Source organism: Cnephaeus nilssonii (genome assembly GCF_951640355.1).
Source record: "Cnephaeus nilssonii genome assembly, chromosome: 2".
NCBI lineage: Eukaryota > Metazoa > Chordata > Mammalia > Chiroptera > Vespertilionidae > Cnephaeus > Cnephaeus nilssonii.
In genome coordinates this window covers 103,456,784-103,475,879 of record NC_137073.1, presented here as the reverse complement: position 1 = coordinate 103,475,879, position 19,096 = coordinate 103,456,784, and the positions used below count along the sequence as shown (strand labels likewise).

The 19,096-nt window shown below is 43.6% G+C and overlaps 1 protein-coding gene across 4 annotated transcripts in view; it reads right to left on the bottom strand.

Moving 5' to 3' along the window:
* The window catches only part of SEMA5A (semaphorin 5A), a 392,963-nt gene that overhangs the window by 8,017 nt on the left and 365,850 nt on the right, over positions 1 to 19,096 (bottom strand). For all 4 annotated transcript variants that reach the window (XM_079793136.1, XM_079793135.1, XM_079793138.1 and 1 more), the window contains 5 exons: positions 16,922 to 17,147; positions 13,458 to 13,676; positions 7,471 to 7,641; positions 5,829 to 5,984; positions 4,397 to 4,444 (listed from right to left, as the gene is read on the bottom strand). In XM_079793136.1, the coding sequence (XP_079649262.1) occupies positions 4,397 to 4,444; positions 5,829 to 5,984; positions 7,471 to 7,641; positions 13,458 to 13,676; positions 16,922 to 17,147 (820 nt within the window). The remainder of the gene's footprint in view (positions 1 to 4,396; positions 4,445 to 5,828; positions 5,985 to 7,470; positions 7,642 to 13,457; positions 13,677 to 16,921; positions 17,148 to 19,096) is intronic.

The window sequence follows — 19,096 nt, the reverse complement described above, 5'->3', positions numbered from 1 at the left end:
GTATTTTGGAGATCTTATAAAGAAAGTAGAGGTCTAAAAAGAAATAAAGGAGCACGGCTGACATGGCTCAGTGGTTGAGCATTGACCTATGAACCAGGAGGTCATGGTTTGATTCCTGGTCAGGGCACATGCCCGGGTTGCAGGCTCAATCCCCCGTGTGGGGCATCCAGGAGGCAGCCGATCAATGATTCTCTCTCATCGTTGATATTTCTATCTCTCTTTCCCTCTCCCTTTGTCTCTGAAATCAATAACAATATATATATTTAAAAAAGAAAAGTAAATACATAAATTGGTCTCTTTATATTAAAAAAAAGAAATAAAGGATTTGTGTCAAAGGAATAAAATATGATCTTTTAATGGTCATGAAATGACCCTCTTTTTACATTTTTTTCCCTGTTTGATAGACTCCGAGTTATTTTCCTTGAGTTCTGAGTACAAAGCGTTGGCAAAGTGAGTAGGATTGGATGTATGACTGTGATACAGCACTGGTTTGAGTGACCTCAAGGTAACATAAGCAAGACCCGCATAAAGTCTGAGACACAACAACAACAAAATAGATATTCATGGTGTGTTTGTAAAACACTTTACAATGAAAGTCTCAAGCCTTTCAGAGACTGCAGACAACGTGTGGGCAGAGCTGGTGAAGCTGGGCTTAGGGGAAATTAGGTAAAGCAGAACCAACCTGCCTTTTTCTGCTGTGTTGGCCCCCTGTGGCTAGCCAGTCGCTTGTGGATTACTGGCCTTACATGTTTCCCCTGCTTTCCCTCAGAGTGTCCCTGCCATTGGCCACCAAGGGTACACTGTCACCCATGCTCAACTGGCTACTCAACACCTCCCCTTCCCTACCTGTCCACACGGCCCCAAATGGAACTAGTGGCGATGCCTGCTGGGCACCACTGTCAATTCCAGATGGGTCTGCAGAGCTCTCAGGGAGAGGAGACCCACAGGTCTGCCCCCCACACCCAGGTGCTAGAGTACTTGCACCTTAACCACCCAGGATCCCCAACAAGGATGTTTCAAGCAGACTTCATCTCACCTACAATATGCAGCAGACGCTAAATATCTCTCGCCTGTCCCCAACCCCTGACTTCTCTCTCCAAGCTGTTCCCAGGATCCTGAGAGATGGATCCTTTTCCCTGGGGCGCGGGGAGAGGACAGGGGGTGGGGGGTGTGTGTGTGGGGGGAGACAGGGACGGACACTGTGCTGAGGCTGCCTCCTCGGTTCTCTGTGGGCACAGCTAACAGGCTCCTACCTGCACTGAGACTCCAAAGACATGACCTCAGTTTTCTATCCACCTCAGGTTTGCACTTCTTGGTTATTTGGCCAATGGTTTGGCAAAGTAAAAGGACTTGATTAATATTTGGCCTTTCCTGACTTTGTCTGGGACAGTTGGATGAAGCACAGAGGATGCTCCCCCAGCGCCCACTATCGGTGTTACTGTAACACGGGAGCTGTGGGTTTCACAATGTTGTCATGGCTTTATACTTTAGGGTCCAGACTCCCTGGGGTCGATGCCAGATTTGGATGTAAGTACTTTCTGCCGCACGGATAACGTATTTTATTATAACACATGGAAGATGTAGGGCTCCATCCGTATGCAGATACTTCATCGTTAATCAAATGAATCATTCCCACAGGTGCCCGGGGAAGGCTGGGGCCACTGACATCTTTATGACGATTATACAGTCGGTGTGTCACAGGCACCTAAAAATAGCTCCCTAAGATGAAACATTTCAAAAGACTCACATTTTTCTGCATAAAGGAAAAATAGTGCCTATTAAATCTCTTGAATTTGCTTAGTTTGACTCTGCTTTGAATATGCTTTTTTTGGCTGGGATTTTTTGGGAAGCAAAGCTGGAATAGAAACCAATTACCCAGTTGATTCAACTGCCTGATTTCCTGTGCAAAATGTGATTGATTTTTGCAACACGCTAAAAAAAGACATCAATGTTATCTCCCTAAACATCCTTGCGACGTTATTGTTTTTACATATCAGCCCAACAATCAAATCCATTTGACCTCTTACCCAACTATTCTGGTATGTCAATGTCAGCAGTCTAAAAACTTAGTTTTGGGAAGATTTCAACCAAAGGACTTGTATGCATATATGCATAACCCATGGACACAGACAATACGGTGGTGAAGGCCCAGGTTGCAGGGGGAGGGAGGGCGGGCTAGAAGGGGTCAGTGAGGGGAGAAAAGGGGACATATGTAATACATTCAACAATAAAATAAAATAAAAACACTTAGTTTTGAATAGTGCAGAGTAATTAAAGTTTCTATGATTTAATCAACAGCACCTCAAGGCTTGATTCTAGGCAGCCATTTGGCACACCTGGCTCAGACACATAGAAGCAGCATTTTAGGACACAAATGGGCATTGCATGATGTTTTAGGACTAAAAGCCTTGGAAGGACTCCCCTCCGTTTACGCCGAGAGGGCCGGCAAAGGAAAGTGGTTTTCAAACTTGTGGTTGATGAGCACAGACTGCCGACTATGCAGAGACATCAGCTGGTGGCTTTCCTCAAGACAGGACCAGTCCCTACAAACGCCACCCACTCTGGACCTTCACTGCCTCTGAGGGCAGCAGACATCCCTGCGCCCTGGGTGTTGTCCAAGCAAGTCACCTGACCAGGGCTGCTGTGGCCCCAGTCCCCCGACACAATCCTCCTGGCCCCTTTCCCTGGTGCTCCACGTTCAAGTTCACTGCGACCCCACTGCCTGGATCTGACCTGGGCTCCAGAGCTGACTGCCTGTGTGAACGTGAACTTCAACCAAGGGTCTCATGTCTCTGACCCTCACAATCCGTATGTATAAAATGCAGATAAAAACCCATGGCTGATAATTTTCTACAATTCCCTAAACCCAAATCTCTGAAAAGTGATTTCTCATCACTTACCTGGCAACAAAGCATGACCTGACCTGCCCGTTTGCTGCAGAACTGACCAGAACCGCCAGGAGGAGCATTAGCATATTCAGTTCACCCATGTGTCACCACAGCATCATTAAAGGAACCGGTTATGAAGTTGGCCCCAGACCCTGCAGGGCATTATGTAATATCCAGTACATGCCCCATACGACCCATCTACATTCTAAAAAGTGTTCAATTCCAAAACCCCTCCCTATTTCCAATTCTTCTTTTTACATCAAGATTGTGGACTTTGGCACCTACAAGAATGTTCTTTGTGAGGATCAAATAGGATCCTTCTTGTCATTTAATACAGTGTCTGGCATGGAGTAGCTGATCTCAGAATATTAGGGGATTCTCATGATTAGGTTTATTTAAAGTGTCTTATATTCATCTTCCAGCTGGATCCCAAGTTAGTGACTGCCAGTCTGTGGACTCAATGACCTGACACAGGTGAGGCACCAGACATTGGCCCTCTGAGGATATGACTGTCTGCTCCAGGGGGCTCTTTCAGTCCACTCATGAAACTAGCACAGAGTGGGTACTCAGCAAAGATCACTGAATGAATGGGTTACAAGATGGCTGAATAAGCAGAAAGCGAACTCTTATTAAATGTAGTTAATAATGGTAAGTACATTCCTAAGATATGCCTAGAAGCTCCAGATTCCACCTGAGCATAAGCTGAGTTGCCTGGGACTCCCCTGTGAGTGGATTACAATAGGGGTGGTTATTAATAGGTCATCAGTCTATGGACACACATACGACAACACTGTGTTGCTATTGATTGGCAAAGGTGGACAGGGACTGGGCTTGGATATACAGACAGTCAACCCCTCCCTTCCAGACAAAATAGTCATACACAGTACAGTCCAAATTCACCACAGACTTGAACCAGAGAATGTTGATTTTTGTCATTCAGGGTTCCGGGAAGTTCAAAATGTTCCTCTAGAGATATACCAGTAGAACCTTATGCCCCCTTACAATTTTGTCATTCCAGCAGTCTGAAGATTTGAGGTTAGCTGCCAGGATTTATAAATATAAACAAACTGTTGGAATACTGTTTTACTCATGGGAACTCTAATATCTATATTTAGTACCCATACAGCAATAAGATATCAAGATCACGGATTCGTAAAGCTTAGCATCCACCAGTCACCTGAACAGGCTTATTAAACCAGAGTGCCCGGTCCCACTCAAACAGGCTCTAATTCTGCAGCTCAAGGTGGGGCCTGAGAATCTGTATTTCTCTCAAGTCCCAGGTGATGCTGGTGGTGCTGACCCGGGGACCCCACTTGAGAACCACTAATCCAGAGGTCAAACACTGACTCTCAGCATGTATACTGCCGAAGCAGAAGGTGCTTGGGATCTAGGAGTTTCTCCAGTCTGTTTTGTTTTTTGCCAACAGCAAAAGCATAGAAACATCATTTGGCCAAAGAGCAGAAAAATATCAGAAATCAATTAGACTGTAGTTAAAAGGAAGAACTTACCCCCACACCTTTTCTCTTCTACGCTACTGGATCTTGCCACAGATACTTCTGGAAAAAGAAAAATCCAATCACAATGTGTAAAGGGTATCGGGAAGAAATATCATATCAGTGATTCATTTACAAAATGCCCAAATGATACTGAGTTTTATGTGAGTCGAAGTTCCAAAAGCCTGATTTTTAAAAATTATATTTGTTTCTTTGTTCAACCAACTTGAGCTGCAGTTGGTCCAGGTCACCTTGATTGGGAAGGGGTGAGATTCATTAGCACAGATAGAAAGTGCAATGGTCCCCTGAGCTATAGCCAGGGCACTAGCTTCAAAACGAGGCCAGAGAATGAGCGGATTTTCGGTGACAATGCATCCTGCCGGCTGTGGAACCCACAGTGTTGGCCTGTGGTGTTCCTGCCTCAGATCTTTTGTTTCATCAAAGCAGGGTTGGCACATTCCCTACAGAGGGGACCGATCCACCAGAGCTCCAAGGAAATGGCCAGAACAATAAGTCCCTGTTCAGAGCCCATTGATGCTCCACTATGCCACAATGGGAGACACCATTGTGAGGAGCAATCCACCTGCACAATGAAACACCATTTCAGGATGCCAGAAACATTATTCTCTCCGCATTGATTTTTCCTTAGGTACCAAGAATTTAAAATATATCTATGATTAAAAAGGGAAACAACAATAAACATTGCAGCTTTATACCACACATGACTGAAGTGCCCTACAAGGCTAAAGCTTATACTTTTCTCTAAAACATTATCTCTTCCATAAATGGAGGAAGATAAGTTATCATCTATCATTGCCTTGTAAGAGGTTGGTCTCTGCTTTGGTCCATATCTCAGTCCTAACCCACACAGTAGGCATGTGTGAAATGATATGTCAGTATATACACCAAACCTATAGGTGACAGGTCACCACCTACCACTAACAACTCGATTTGACATGGAAAAGGTAGTGGCATAGATTTGACATAGGAAAGGCACAAGGGCCAGTCCCCTCTTCTCCAAAATAAGAGCCATGATGGGTTCCCCCTTCCCAAATACACTAAGTTTTCATAAAGAAAATGGTCCTTCTTCTCTGTGCAAACACATGCACACAAGCATTGACAAAACATTTTACCTAATAATTAAAATAACCAAATGCGCCACTTGCATTTTTGGGGCAAAATCTTCCACATGTGTTATAGTCAATAACTTGTAGAGATAACACTGTGCTTAAAAATGTCTACGGTTGAAAAATCTTAAAACGCATAGGCTAAATTTAAGTCTAAACTTGCAGCTATCTATAAACCTACACTTTAATCACCCTGAAAATACAAGAGTTGGCAGAATCATCTGTTTCACCAAAAGGGACCTCAAAGGGCAGTGGACTAACGAGGACTCATTTCCACTTTGAATGTAGACAGTGAACTTGCTCACACACTCTGCCCTTACCTGGGATGAAATTGGAATCAAATATACATGGCCGGCTCTCCGTGGTATTTCCAGAACACTGGCTGCCCACGGGGAACAGAAGGATGCATTGGCGGGCGCGGACCTGGACTCCAGACACATCACACTCCGACCAGTCTGACCACTCCGACCAGCTTTCTGCAGTGACCAGAAGCGGGGAGAAGAGGCAGCAAGATGCACTAAGATCAATCACCGTGGAAGCACTGTCATGTTACATATATGACTTTATGCCCTCCTATCAGCTTTAATGGGCCTGTATATAATTAAAATGTACTATCTTCTTGAAAGTCCAGTAGATAAAATACACACGTGCATGAATAAAAGAACTGGTATATCACTGACCTGAAATAATGTGCTAGAATTACATTTGCTGAAACCACATTATTTGAATGCTTTAAAGTGATTGAATTAGACGCTCAATAAGCTAATCACTGATGTCCAACTGTGCACAGGCCGCCAGTGGCAGGAGAACAGAAATCATCAAGGCAGACACTGTTTCCATCAGGGCAATGCTCCTCTGCTAAGAGCAGCCCTCACAGGCTTTCCTGAGAGACCCCCACAGGCCTCAGCACTTGGGCAAGAGAAACAGGGGCATCTAAGAGAAAGCCCGGTTGCTGAGTTCCTGAGAAATCTACAATGTAAGCGTTCTCTTCTCTTATAAAAAACAATTCTGCAGAATCAATATCCCAACGTCAGGCTATATTTGAGGCAGAATTCATCTTGTCCCGTGTTTGCTCCTAAGATCAATGCACAAGTCTTGGGTGAAGGCCAAGAGTTGACTGATAATAGGACTCTTCACCCTGAAGTGTAAGAGTTGCCAGGATGTGTTACATTTGCCCAGGCCTGCAGATGTGTGGCAGAAAAACACTCATATTTGAAATAAGGAGGTTACAAAAATGAACTCTTAATATTATTTATGAAATATTAATCAACATAAAAGTGTTTTTCTATGTGGTTTGCTTTCCCCCTCTTTTTAAATGCAAGCATTATCTTTGTAGTTCAGAGAGTTTGGAAATCAAACTTGTGCCTTGACCCAATGGGAAGAGAGATCCATGTAAAGGGTACAATTTTCCCTTAGAAATGTGTCAGTTTTCAGAATGACTATAAGAATTCGGTTTTTAGGCACTTTTCAATACACATGGAACCTTCTAGAAAGAAATGCAAGAGCAATTTATAAAAAAATAAAAAGTAAAACTGTTTCAATGTCAAAGTTAGGTCTCATCTTCATTCCAAGTCATTCCACGTCAGAAGGTGAAGCTAATTCCAGATGGGGAGACTGGGTCGCTCATCCAGTGGGCACCAGTGTCAGCCAGCCTCAGAGCTCGGTACCTCTATGCTCCCCACCCCGATTCCCAACCACACAATCTCAGATTTCATTAGCTGAGATTAATGAAATATTTTGCAAAGGCTTTGTTGTAACCCGTTTTGGCTACTCATTCTGAAGCTATGCCAGGTTGAGAACCATTTTATTGCAGAACATGTGTTATGAAGTCACTTCCAAGGAGGCAGGGTGGCAGATGGGTGGAAGTGTTCTCCTCTTTCAGTACCGATGATGTGGCATCATCAATTCATCTTTGCTAAGTCAAGGAGAGGGCCACGTTTGTCCCAACGTCCCACCACTCACCAGGGCAGGGCTGCGTGTTGCAGAGCGCCTCCTCCGTGTGCAGCCCCAGGCAGATGTCTCCGCCGTAGGCTGGGGCTGGGTTTGTGCAGGAGCGGGTCCTCATGTAGTGTCCACCGCCACACGTTGCTGAGCATTTTGACCAGGAGGACCAGCAAGACCACACGCCATCCACTGGGAAAAGACACAAAGTCAAGCTGCTTCTAAAATGCAAAGCTGACCAAACGGATGAGGCTGCAGATAGAGTGTGCAGGCAAGTCCATATCCGAGAAGCCACTGACCACCCACAGTAGGGTGTTTGGGGTCTTCCTGTTTGAGGGAACCTGTTTTTCATATTCCTCCCTTCACATTTCGGTTCCTCTGATTTGTCCCTTCAGGAATTATCTCTAAACATAACATGTAAGCGTGAGGATGACAGAGGAGTACAGTGTATGCAACAGAAAATCCCCATCCCTGGGAATAACCTTGAACCACATTCAGCTGTGATGTATGTGTCGCCCTAGCTTGCTCTCGCCTTTGCTAACCACTCAGTCGAGTTGGCCAGAGGAGACTTACAGCCAAGGACAGGCAGTTCCAGTCACAGCCTTCCTTACCAATGGGATTACGATTTGCTCCAGGACAGAGGGATAAAGAAAGGGTAACAGGTCCTGTGAGGAAGAACTGCGGGGATGCTCCATAGATGCAGACACCAAACAACCAAATGAAGTCCATACCGTGCAGACTGGACGGTGTGTTTATGTGAAGGACTAAAGAGAGGGCCTGCTACCTGCAGCCGGACTTCAGGTTGGATATGAAGGCGAGTTTTGTAACTCAGACATTAGGCAGAACCGGTTCCTGATGAACCACGGCCATGCCTGCCCGTGACCCTGAGCCTTTCTCCTGTTTTCTCCAGGCTGGGCTCCTGATAGCTGTGGAGGGGCCTCCTGAGCACTGGGTCAGCCGACCCATCTGGCTCTCAGTACTCCCTCCTGCTTGTTAAACTGAGACCTCACGCTGGCTTCTGTCTGACATTGTCAGATATGACCTGCCATTTGTCTAACTCCTTGCTGATCTGCCCTCTTGTCAGCCAGACCTGCCCTGTTTTATTGAGTCCCAGAGCAAAGCTGCAGGACTTTGTCAAAATGTCATTAGACTCCAATTAGCAAAAGCAATCATAACCACAGCAAACTGCATAAAAAAGCTGATGACAGATTTGCTTTTACAATATGTAGATAGTATCATGTTTTATTTTCACCACATCCTTCATAAAATAAAACAGAAGCAGAAAAGAAAGGGAATGCCAAAATCGTTAAAGATATAAGGCTATTTTAGGTAGAATGACCTAGTTTATATTTGAATACACCCATGGTGAATTAATACATTTTTTTTTATAACATAATATGTCTCTTTAGATATAGGCATAGATAAAAATAAAGCATTTTTGGGACATATAAGCAGAAGCATCATGTTTATGATGATATTTTAATTTGCAAAAAAGTAAAAACAGAAAAAAAATCTTTGACATGTAACTGGGAATTTTGTGATTTTTATCCACACTTGAAGAATTCAACATTTTCCTTAATAGGCAATAAGCATGTCAGAAAGTGAGAATGAATATCTGACATTGGCTATAATACCAGAAAAGGAAGGCAGGTAGAGATTTGCCTAGAGCTTTAAACTTTTCAAACACCCACTGCCATGTCTATTCTCACTGTAAACTGAGCTGAAGCTTGGTCTCAAGTGGGTATATGTACACACCCCACACTAAGGCACACATAATTCAGAGTGCCTCAGAATAGCAGGTGTCACAGAGCGCAGATGTTTGAATGTACACAAGGCTGTCTGGGGCTCAGTTCCAATGCCTCATCCAGATGGGCGCTGGAACTGGACTTAGAGCAACCGTGTGGTCTGACGATCCTTGACTTTGCTATTGCATAGTGAACCTGCAGATCAATGGCCACTAGGTATATGAAAAGATGTCCAACATTATTAATAGATGAGAAAATACAAATCAAAACCATAAGGAGATATCACCGCACATCTGTCAGGATGGCTATTGTCAAAAAACAATAGATAACAGTAGACAATAGTGTTGGAAAGGATGTGGACAAATTGGAACCCTTGTACCCAGTTGGTGCAAATGTAAATTGGTGCTATGAATAACAGTATGGTGGTTCCTAAAAAAATTAAAATTAAAAAATTAAAAAACTACCATATGATCCAATAATCCTGGGTATATATATAAACATAAGGAAATCAGGATCTCAGAACGATATCTGCACTTCCATGTTCCTTGTAGCATTCTCCACAATAGCCCACATGTGGGAACAACATAAATGTCCATTGACAGATGAATGGAAAAATAAAACTGTTGTATATATGTACAATGTGATATTCCTTTAAAATCAAAGAAATCCTGTTATATCCCACAACATGGATGAATCTGGAGGACATTATGACAGCGAAATAAGCCAAAGAAAGACAAATACTGCATGGTTCCACTTATATGTGAAATCTGAAATCGTCACTCATGGAAGAAGAGTAGAATGGAGGTTGCCAGGAGATGGGGGCAGGGAAATGAAGAGTTGCTGTTCAACGGTATGAGGTCTTAGTAATGCAGCATGAATCTGCTGTGCAAGACTGTGCTAGCGCTAACAACACTGTGTTGTTAACAGAGTTTGATTCAAAGAGTCCGGCCCTGTGTCAGACTATCACTCCATTCTTTCTCACTCACACTTTCTGCTTTCATAAAAAAAAGACAAAAGGATCTATGTTATTTGAATTTGACCACTACTTGGTAAAAAGAAATACTTGTAGTCTCTACCTTGGTCTGCCAAGGTTTGGAAGCCAGAGTTCTGAATCAAACAGGGACAGGAGAAAAGGAGAGGAGAAACACCAAGCTATTTTTCACGGTTGCAGGTAAATTATGTAGGTGAAGGTACTAGAGGAATCAACCCACAAGAAGTTGAAAAAAATAATTTTACCGTGTTGCAATTTGTCATGCACATTAGAACTGGAGATCAAATTTAAAAGATATTTTACACTCACCTAGTTTGATTAGACTTATTTTCAAACTTAATCATAATAAGAAAGCTTGCTTTTCAATAAAATACAGTGGCCATTTGCACATGTATACCATGGACCAAATGGGGCTAAAAGAGAGTAAATTCATAAGAAGGAGAGTGTTTGGAATTAGGTAAAAATAGCCTTGTAACTGGACCTCCTCATGGCTGAGCAGCTCTGCACTCAGAGCCCTGAAGGCTTCGACCCCTCCTTGATGAGTTACATGTTTCATGTGTTCAGGAATTTTCTAGGAGGTGGGAGAGAGAATTGACATTTGCCCAACTCAGCCCCTCGAATCCACCCACACCCAAGTGGGAATTGAAGAGGACAACTCTGAATATTTTCACAACCCTCTATGGAATCTTGGCTTTCAGAAAGAAAATGAAGATACAGCTATTTCAAGATATTAAGGTTATATATACATGATACCGTCTTGACCATCAAATAAACTAAAATAAACACAGCCACCAGACCATGCTCATGGATATCTGTGACATGGGCACTGAGCCTGCTCTCAAGGACAAGGCAGCATCCTGGAATCTGGAGAGTCTGCCCGCTCTGCTGACATCAATGAGGACTCATGTCTGGAGCCTGGGAGGCAAGAGGACATGGAGTGAGCCTGACATTCCCACGTCACCCTGCCTGCTCAGTTACAGCACCGACCCTAATCTAATGATGCCGCCCATGATCTCCCTCCCAGCCCTGGGGGTGGAATCCTCCACTCTCAGTGCTGGGGCTGTGAGAAAATCCTGGCTCTGTGACCTTTCCCAGCCCCTCAGCATCACTTGGCTGGGAAGGCTGGATGGTCTGAAGTCTCCTGAGGCTGGAGAAATTAGGCAAAGACAGCCCAGGAGGAGCAGAGCTGCTGCACGAGCAGGGACATTACTGAGAGCCTCAGCTACAAAGTTGGGAACTGTGTATTTTTAGTTTAATGTACATATTTATACATCCATCCATTCATCATCCATCCATCCATCATCCATAGTCCACTATCCATCCATCACCCATCTGTCCATCCATCCACTCATCCATCTGTCATCTAAACATCCAACTATTAATTCAATTATCCATCCATCCGTCCATTAACCATTCATCCATCCATCATCTATCTATCTACCCATCCATCCATTCACCCATCCATCATCCATCCATCCATCCATCTATCCATCCAACCATCCATCCACTCACCATTTTACCATCACCCATCAGTCCATCTACCCATCCTCCAAATGTATGGCTTCAACCCAGTTTCTTGTTCAAAGAACTCAGCAAGTTGCTTATACCTACTGAAAGAGATGCTATACTTTCAAGCTTCTGTATCTTTAAAAACACTGCATCTGGTGTTTGGAATGGCCGCCCGCCCCATTCCCATCTCAGTTTGTCTGTTTATCCAACTCCCTCCAGACTCAGCCCAGGGGCAGCCTGCTTAGGGCAGTGGCCATGATTCCAGCTCAGCGGATCTTTAGCTGATGTAACCACTGCATCTATATCCAATATATGCAGCCCAATAGCTGGTGACCATACAGGGCTGGCATTATTCACAGGATGCCTCCTTGCTGAACTGTAGGTTCCTTCTGACCTGCACCATCTCACTGCACCTTTCTTACCCTGTGACTAGTGCATAGTAGGCTATCCAAAAATGTTTGCTGATTGACTGAAGAAAGGAAGATAAAGAACCAACTGCTTGTTTTCCCTCCTTCAACAGTGACTGCTCGGCATTCCTGGTGTGTGTCAGGCCCATGCTGGGAAGGAGGGCTCTGCAGTGAGTGAGTGACACCCTCACCACAGCCCCTGCCCTCCTGGGGCTTTCACTCTGACCGAGTCAGAGGCAGCACACACTGCAGACCAGCACTCGGGGATGGCCTGAGGTATCAGGCGAGACATCCTCTCTCTGTGGGAAGGTCAGGGGAAGAGATGCATGTGACAGGGCCCCGCCCAGAGCTGCGGCAGGAGAGGGCAGACACGGCAGAGGAGCCTGTGGGGCCGTGTGTGCAGACAAGGCCCTGTCCAGGAAGACAGAGGCTCCCAGGCCTCTTTTAGCTCAATTGATGCACTCGGCGCTTCTTTGGGAATTCCAAGAAGTGAAAAGCCAGGTCTCAGGAGGAAGACCCAGACACACAGCTTTTGTCAGCTTCCAAGAGAGAAGAGTGTGGAAAAAGTGGACTCCTGCTGACCAAGGCATCTTGGTGGGCCACCCTTGATAACTATGACCTGGAACAGGAATCTGTGGTGAACAGCAGCCAGTTCAAGGCCGGGCCCATCAGAGCCTGGGTGGGGGCCAGGCCCCACCTTCAAGGACAGGATCCTCTCTCCTGCCCATGGCAGTAGGGCTGACTTCTCCACCAGGCACGGTGCCTGGGGCCGACCCTGCTCACAGGTGCTCATGAGGATGTTCCCGTTTCTTGTAAATTGAAGAAATACATGAATATAATGCAGCCTAGGTTCTATTTGATTTTATGCCAATGCTGTTGGGAGATATAATCTGGGGTTTATATATTTGTATGTGTGTCTGTATATACAGGCATACCTCATTTTATTGTACTTTGCTTTATTGGGATTAGTTGAAGGCAAGACCCTCCACCAGCAAGATTACAACTTGCTGAAGGCTCAGATGATGGTTAGCATTCTTAAGCAATGAAGTCTTTTTTAATTAACATACGTACAATGTTTTTTTTAGACCTACTGCTATTGCTCACTTAATAGACTATAGCATAATGTAAACATAACTTTTATATGCACTGGGAAAACAAAAAATGCATGTGAATTGATTTATTGCATTATTTGCTTCTTTGCAGTGGTTTGGAACTGAACCCTTAATATCTCCAAAATATGCATTTCTCTTTCTCTCTCATATATATACATAAAGCCAGGAAAGCCGGTTGAGCCTCCCCTACATTAGAAGGTCTTCCAAGGCCCTTGATTTTTTTCAGGTTCCTCAATCCACTCACCTGGGCAAGGCAAAATGTTGCACTCCTGGTATTCCAGGGACGGGCCCAGGCAGGGCATGCCCCCGTACTTGGGCTCAGGGTTGTTGCAAACGCGCTTCCGGTTCCGAATGCCCCTGCTACAGTCGCGGCTGCACTGTGACCATGACGTCCAGGCTGACCAGGCCCCGTTTACGGTGTGGGCAGAGTATCTCCCGGCACGCATGAAATCCCCAGAGAGACCTGCCAAGGGAAAGGCTAAGGTGTCAGTTCTTGAAGTGACCAGAGTCTAAACTAACTTTCATTGTGTACCTGCGGCCTGCTTTGTTTCTGTAACCGCACCCTCAAATTTAGCAGAACACTTCTTGCACTTCAAAACCCAAAATCGAAAAAAGAAGCAGTGTAGTGCTAACCTCCCATAACTCACGTGTCTTTCTCTGCAGTTGCTATTAGATCACAGGTGCAAATAAGAACTCACTTTGTGAATGTGGCAAAGTCCTCACACAGGCTCTAGGCCTTGCATTTGTAGTTCACTTGTTTTTCTGAGAAACTTTTTACAAAGAAAACACAAGTTTCTCACTTCCCTTGGGAGTTCCTCAATACAACTGCCCTTGGACTCACTGTCAAGAATATGGTCTGTAAGAACAGAACCGGATTCAGACATTTTTTAAACCCGGTCCTTCCCCTGTTAACCTTTGCCAAGTGAAGTAAGGCTGGTGAAAGGTGTGGAGTTCATGCATCTGCATCCCAGGCCATGGAGATACATGTCTGCTCCAGGTCCCTGCAATGAGGCTGAGCTCACTGCCCGGAACCCAGCACATCCCTGCATGACCTTGTCCTATAGCAAAATGCTCCCATGAAGTTCAGAGCCCACTTACTAGCAAGACGTGCTTCCCCAAGAACAAATGTAGACACGGAAGCAGCAGCAATCAGTGGTGGGGGATGAGGGTGGGGAGTTGTCTTGTTAGAAACAGACTCTGAAAACTGTGGGTCAGGTCTGCTCTGAGCACTTTGCATTTAACTCATTTAATTAGCCACAGTCAAAATTCCTGTGCATTTAACTGAACATGCCACCCACTTACAATACTAGAAAACATTCAGTAATTTTCTCAAATGTAGGCAGAATGACACAGCTTGACCAAAAACTCTCTAAGTATGCACAAAGTTCTGGTTAAGTGTGGAAGGCAAATGCACCAACATTTCTATCCATTGTGAAATAATTTTGTTGTTTATTTAAAAACCAAATCAGAAACCAAGGCAGGATGCTCTTTGGAGAAAATGGATTAGAAATGTCTTGCTGTGACGAACCAGTACTTTGTGGTTAATCAATAAAGGACAACTATTCACAATTAAGCCTCATCTTGTGTGGTCAGAGGCAAGCAAGTCCAATTTTGTATTTCCAAGATATCAATACCAAAAATGTGTGGAAGCTCTTTAGAACCTGAAGCCATTAAGATACAAGAAAGATAAAGTCTTTTTAAGCCATGCCCATGGGATACTTTGGGAGGAAATATAGACTGTGCTTTATAATAGTGTAGTAAATTTTTCCTTAGTTTATATTACTAGCATTTAAAATAAACATTAGCTTTGGTTTTGTATGTATCCGAGAACAGAAGAAAAACAAAATCTATATCCAGAAAAGAGAATAAAATTAATGTATAGAAAAACACTGTTACTCATTTTCTATTTTTTTTTTTTTACTTTGGTATCCTAAAAAATAAGATAGATCACAGCCAGCTCTGAAATAAGGGAATAAGGGAATGGTGTTTATTTGTTTTATTTAAATTGTAGACTTATTCACACAAAACTCTTTACAAAAGCAGACTTCTCTTTTCCCAAAGAAACAAGAAGCAAGCCTGCTGGTTGCTGAACATTAAGCAGCATGGTTTGAGGTGAGGATAGAGTTATGTCATTAGCTTAGACAGTTAATGTCAGCAAAGCTGTATGACAGAAGCGGCTGCTGATGGCCCTCCCAGCATCCAGGCTGGCAGTGCTAAGAGGCATGGGGTTCTGTGACGTGTGCCCTAGTGGCCCTTACTCATAGCCACTCGTTTAAGAGCTTCCCTTGGGCCCTAACCGGTTTGGTTCAGTGGATAGAGCGTCGGCCTCCAGACTGAAGGGTCCCAGGTTCGATTCCAGTCAAGGGCATGTACCTTGGTTGTGGGCACATCCCCAGTAGGGGGTGTGCAAGAGGCAGCTGATCGATGTTTCTCATCGATGTTTCTAACTCTATCCTTCTCCCTTCCTCTCTGTAAAAAATCAATAAAGTATATTAAAAAAAAAAAAAAAAGCTTCCCTTGGGCAGTGCGGGAGATTTCTTGCACATCCAAGAATTTATTCCACTTGCGTCAGTCCAAGGTGGCGACTCACCAGCTCTGTGGTTCCTTAAGGCCAGCCACCCAGAGTCTAAAGCTTTTTCTGTAAAAATGACCTTGATGGTGACTGTGCTTTCTCTATCACACTCATGTTAGGAGACTAAGAATTATAAACACAGATGTGCTGGGAAATATGGGGAGATGGTTGGGTACAAGATATTATTACTATTGCTGTTCTCACCAAACCATGCTGTGAGGACCCATCTATGGGCATGTGTTTTCTTTTCAGAATTGGCCAGATCGTGTGACATTAGATGAGAATGGTAGAAGAGATGGAGAATGATGCAGAAATGCCCAGGCAGAGGGTGGATTTTCTGGTCCACCCCAGAGCTTACCCCATGCTACTAATATGTCATTGAAGGGATTTATACAAGTACAAGGGACAAATCGATTTCAAAGACTATTAAAGGGTTCTCATGTGCTGCATTCTTTTATTAATATATTTTTATTGATTTCAGAGAGGAAGAAAGAGGGAGAGAGAAACATCAATGATGAGAGAGAATCATTGATCGGTTGCCTCCTACATGTCCCCTACTGGAAAAAGAGCCCACAACCCTCCTAATTCATAGGTTGACGCTCAACCACCGCCATGCTGGTCAGGCACACTTAAAAAAAAAAAAAAATATATATATATATATATATATATATATATATATATATATATGTGCTTTATATATATATATATATATTTTTTTTAAGAGAGAGAGAGAGAGATTTCTGTTTTCTTTGTCCAATTTTGAGATAAATAAAATAAAAGCTTATTGCAAATTTTAGTACCAAAAGAATTGTGGAAAGGTCACTGACCCTTCCGTAATATTTTCTGATACTAAATAAATCTCCCACAAACTACCGTGGCCTTGCTATAAATATAGTGTTATTTTGAAGGTTGGATTCACAGGACCATCTCAATATGTAACTGCATTTTTATAGTAAGGCTGTTTATTATCAATTTGCTATACAGCCAGTTCTGCTCTAGAGGAATGTGTTGTTAGAAAGATTGCTAAACCATAAGTCATTGAAAGAAAAAATACCCCCTCGCTCTTCTCTGAAAGTAGAGAAAAGATCAAATGCCTGTCCATGGAAGTGGGTCAGACCCTAGGAGTCCCCACTCACCATCCGTGGAGCAGCCGCTGGTTCCGTCACTGGAGCAGTACCGCATTTCAATTCTCTGTCTTCCCACTTCCAGCAAGTTTGGATCAGGGAGGCGGGCTTTGCACGTGTATCGAAATCGTTGCTCATAGTGGCCACCGTTGTCAGAGATGTTGACAGGTGTCCAGGGTGTCCAGGGCGTGGTCTTCTTCAGCTCAGGGCAGGGGTTGGTATTACAAGGCTGGTACTCCTGGGAGAGAAAAGGCATGGGGTGTGCTCAGCACACAGCATAAATAGAGCCAGGCGTCTCTCCAGCGAAAGACAGGGCTCTCTAACACTTCGTATCTTAATATGCCCCTCAGGTACTCTACAAGGTTTAAAACCCATTTTTGTTAAATTAGGCATTTAAGAGAATGTTCTGTTTGCAACGCAACTCCAAAAGGATCTGCACAACTTCTCCTGCGTCAACAATGAAAATGAGACAATGGACATAATTGTATGTGAATAAAAATCATGATTCCCGTAATTCATCTTCCTTTCCCTTAGTAAGTGACCAAAAGGCTAATTATTCGGATGTTAAATTTAGCTGTCTTATCTAAAAGATTAAAGTTCACATGATGGAACCATTACCTGTTTTTTGAACCACAGTATGTTCAGTTTGTGATTAATGGATATTTTAAGCTCTGGAATAACAGATTCAAAGTGATAGACTGACAGGTATCCAAATGATATCGACCTTTAGTTGCTAAGAATTTTTCACCAGATTTCCCTGGTTAATACCTCAGTGGCATTTGTCAGTTTCTCCTCCCTTCCCTTACTACCAGGTCTCTCCCTGGCACGCAGGTTGGAAGGTCCTGGGAGCTGAGCAGAGACATCTGAAGGTTTGGCACAGTGAGTGCTGGGGGGTTGGAATTTAAGACTACAATTATGAAGATCAATCCGAAGCACTAAAATAGTTATTTGGCAAAAATTTTAAACTCTATATCCCCAGAAATAGGGCCAAATATAAGAGGTTTGACTTTGGACAGAGCACAACATGGAGATTCCTCCATTGGACAGCAAAGGAAGTTTCATTAGAGGGAAAACCCACAACACAAGACACACTCAATTATGGCCACACTTCTAAAATGGTATTTGTCCATGTTAAACATACATATAAAATAAGAGATAAACTGCTCTCTAAGCTGTATTATAAAAAGGAGAACTGTTCCATCCTTCCCCCATCAATTTTTAGTTAAGCATTTTGATATATAGTCCATAGAGCTAATAAGAATTTTCCATCGGGCACTGTCCGTTCACTGTGCACTATGGAAAACAAGGATTTAGCTCTTAACTCCCCACCTCCCTCCCTGCATCTTCAACACCGATGCAGTTGCATCTTCCATCATCATCATCATATGGTCAAGCTACACTTTGTTAGGTCAAAATGCAGTGTTTGCTCTTAGCACCAGGGGAGCACTATCCACACCTGAGTGCTGAAACCACCTTCGATTTCTGTCTCTTGTGCAGTTCCCTTCCAATTCCAGTTAAGGGCTCATCTGTTTTTGGGGGTAATTGTTTAGTGTCTATGAGCATGTCATTACTTCACCCCTGTCATGTCGTCAGACATAGTAAGAATTGTCTTTGTAGGTTTCTGGTTAGAAAAAAATATCCCTTTAATATTTTTAATATTTTATTAGTGAATTTCCAATATGACAGAAAGTAGCCATGTGTGTCCACACCATCAGCTTTACCTGGACGTCTACTAAAGTCATGATTTTGTCACTATTCTAATTATTAGAACTAGATTTCTTCACTCATAATCCATCTTTTTTTAAATTATTTTTACAGGGGACAATACTCCAGAGTTCTCTGTGTTGGTGACATCATAGGCTTTTAACAGAAAGTATGTGAAGTGATCACTGCGGCGTCTCTGATGTAATACCCTGTCGAGGTGTGCTCCTGTCCACAACAGCACACACCAGAAGACAGACAACTGCATTTTCCTCCTTTTACAGCGTCTTTGATCATGGCGTCTTTTGGATGCTGCCTCCCGAAGGAAAAAATAGCCCCAATTCAGGCCATAAACTCAATGGTGTGAGAAACTAGACAGGACACGTGTGAGCTCACTCTATTTCACTTGAAATGGAAGCCACATGATAGGAATGCTTTAAACCTCATTTGGGATCTCCCAGGCTGGTGGTGTAGCAGCACTGTCAT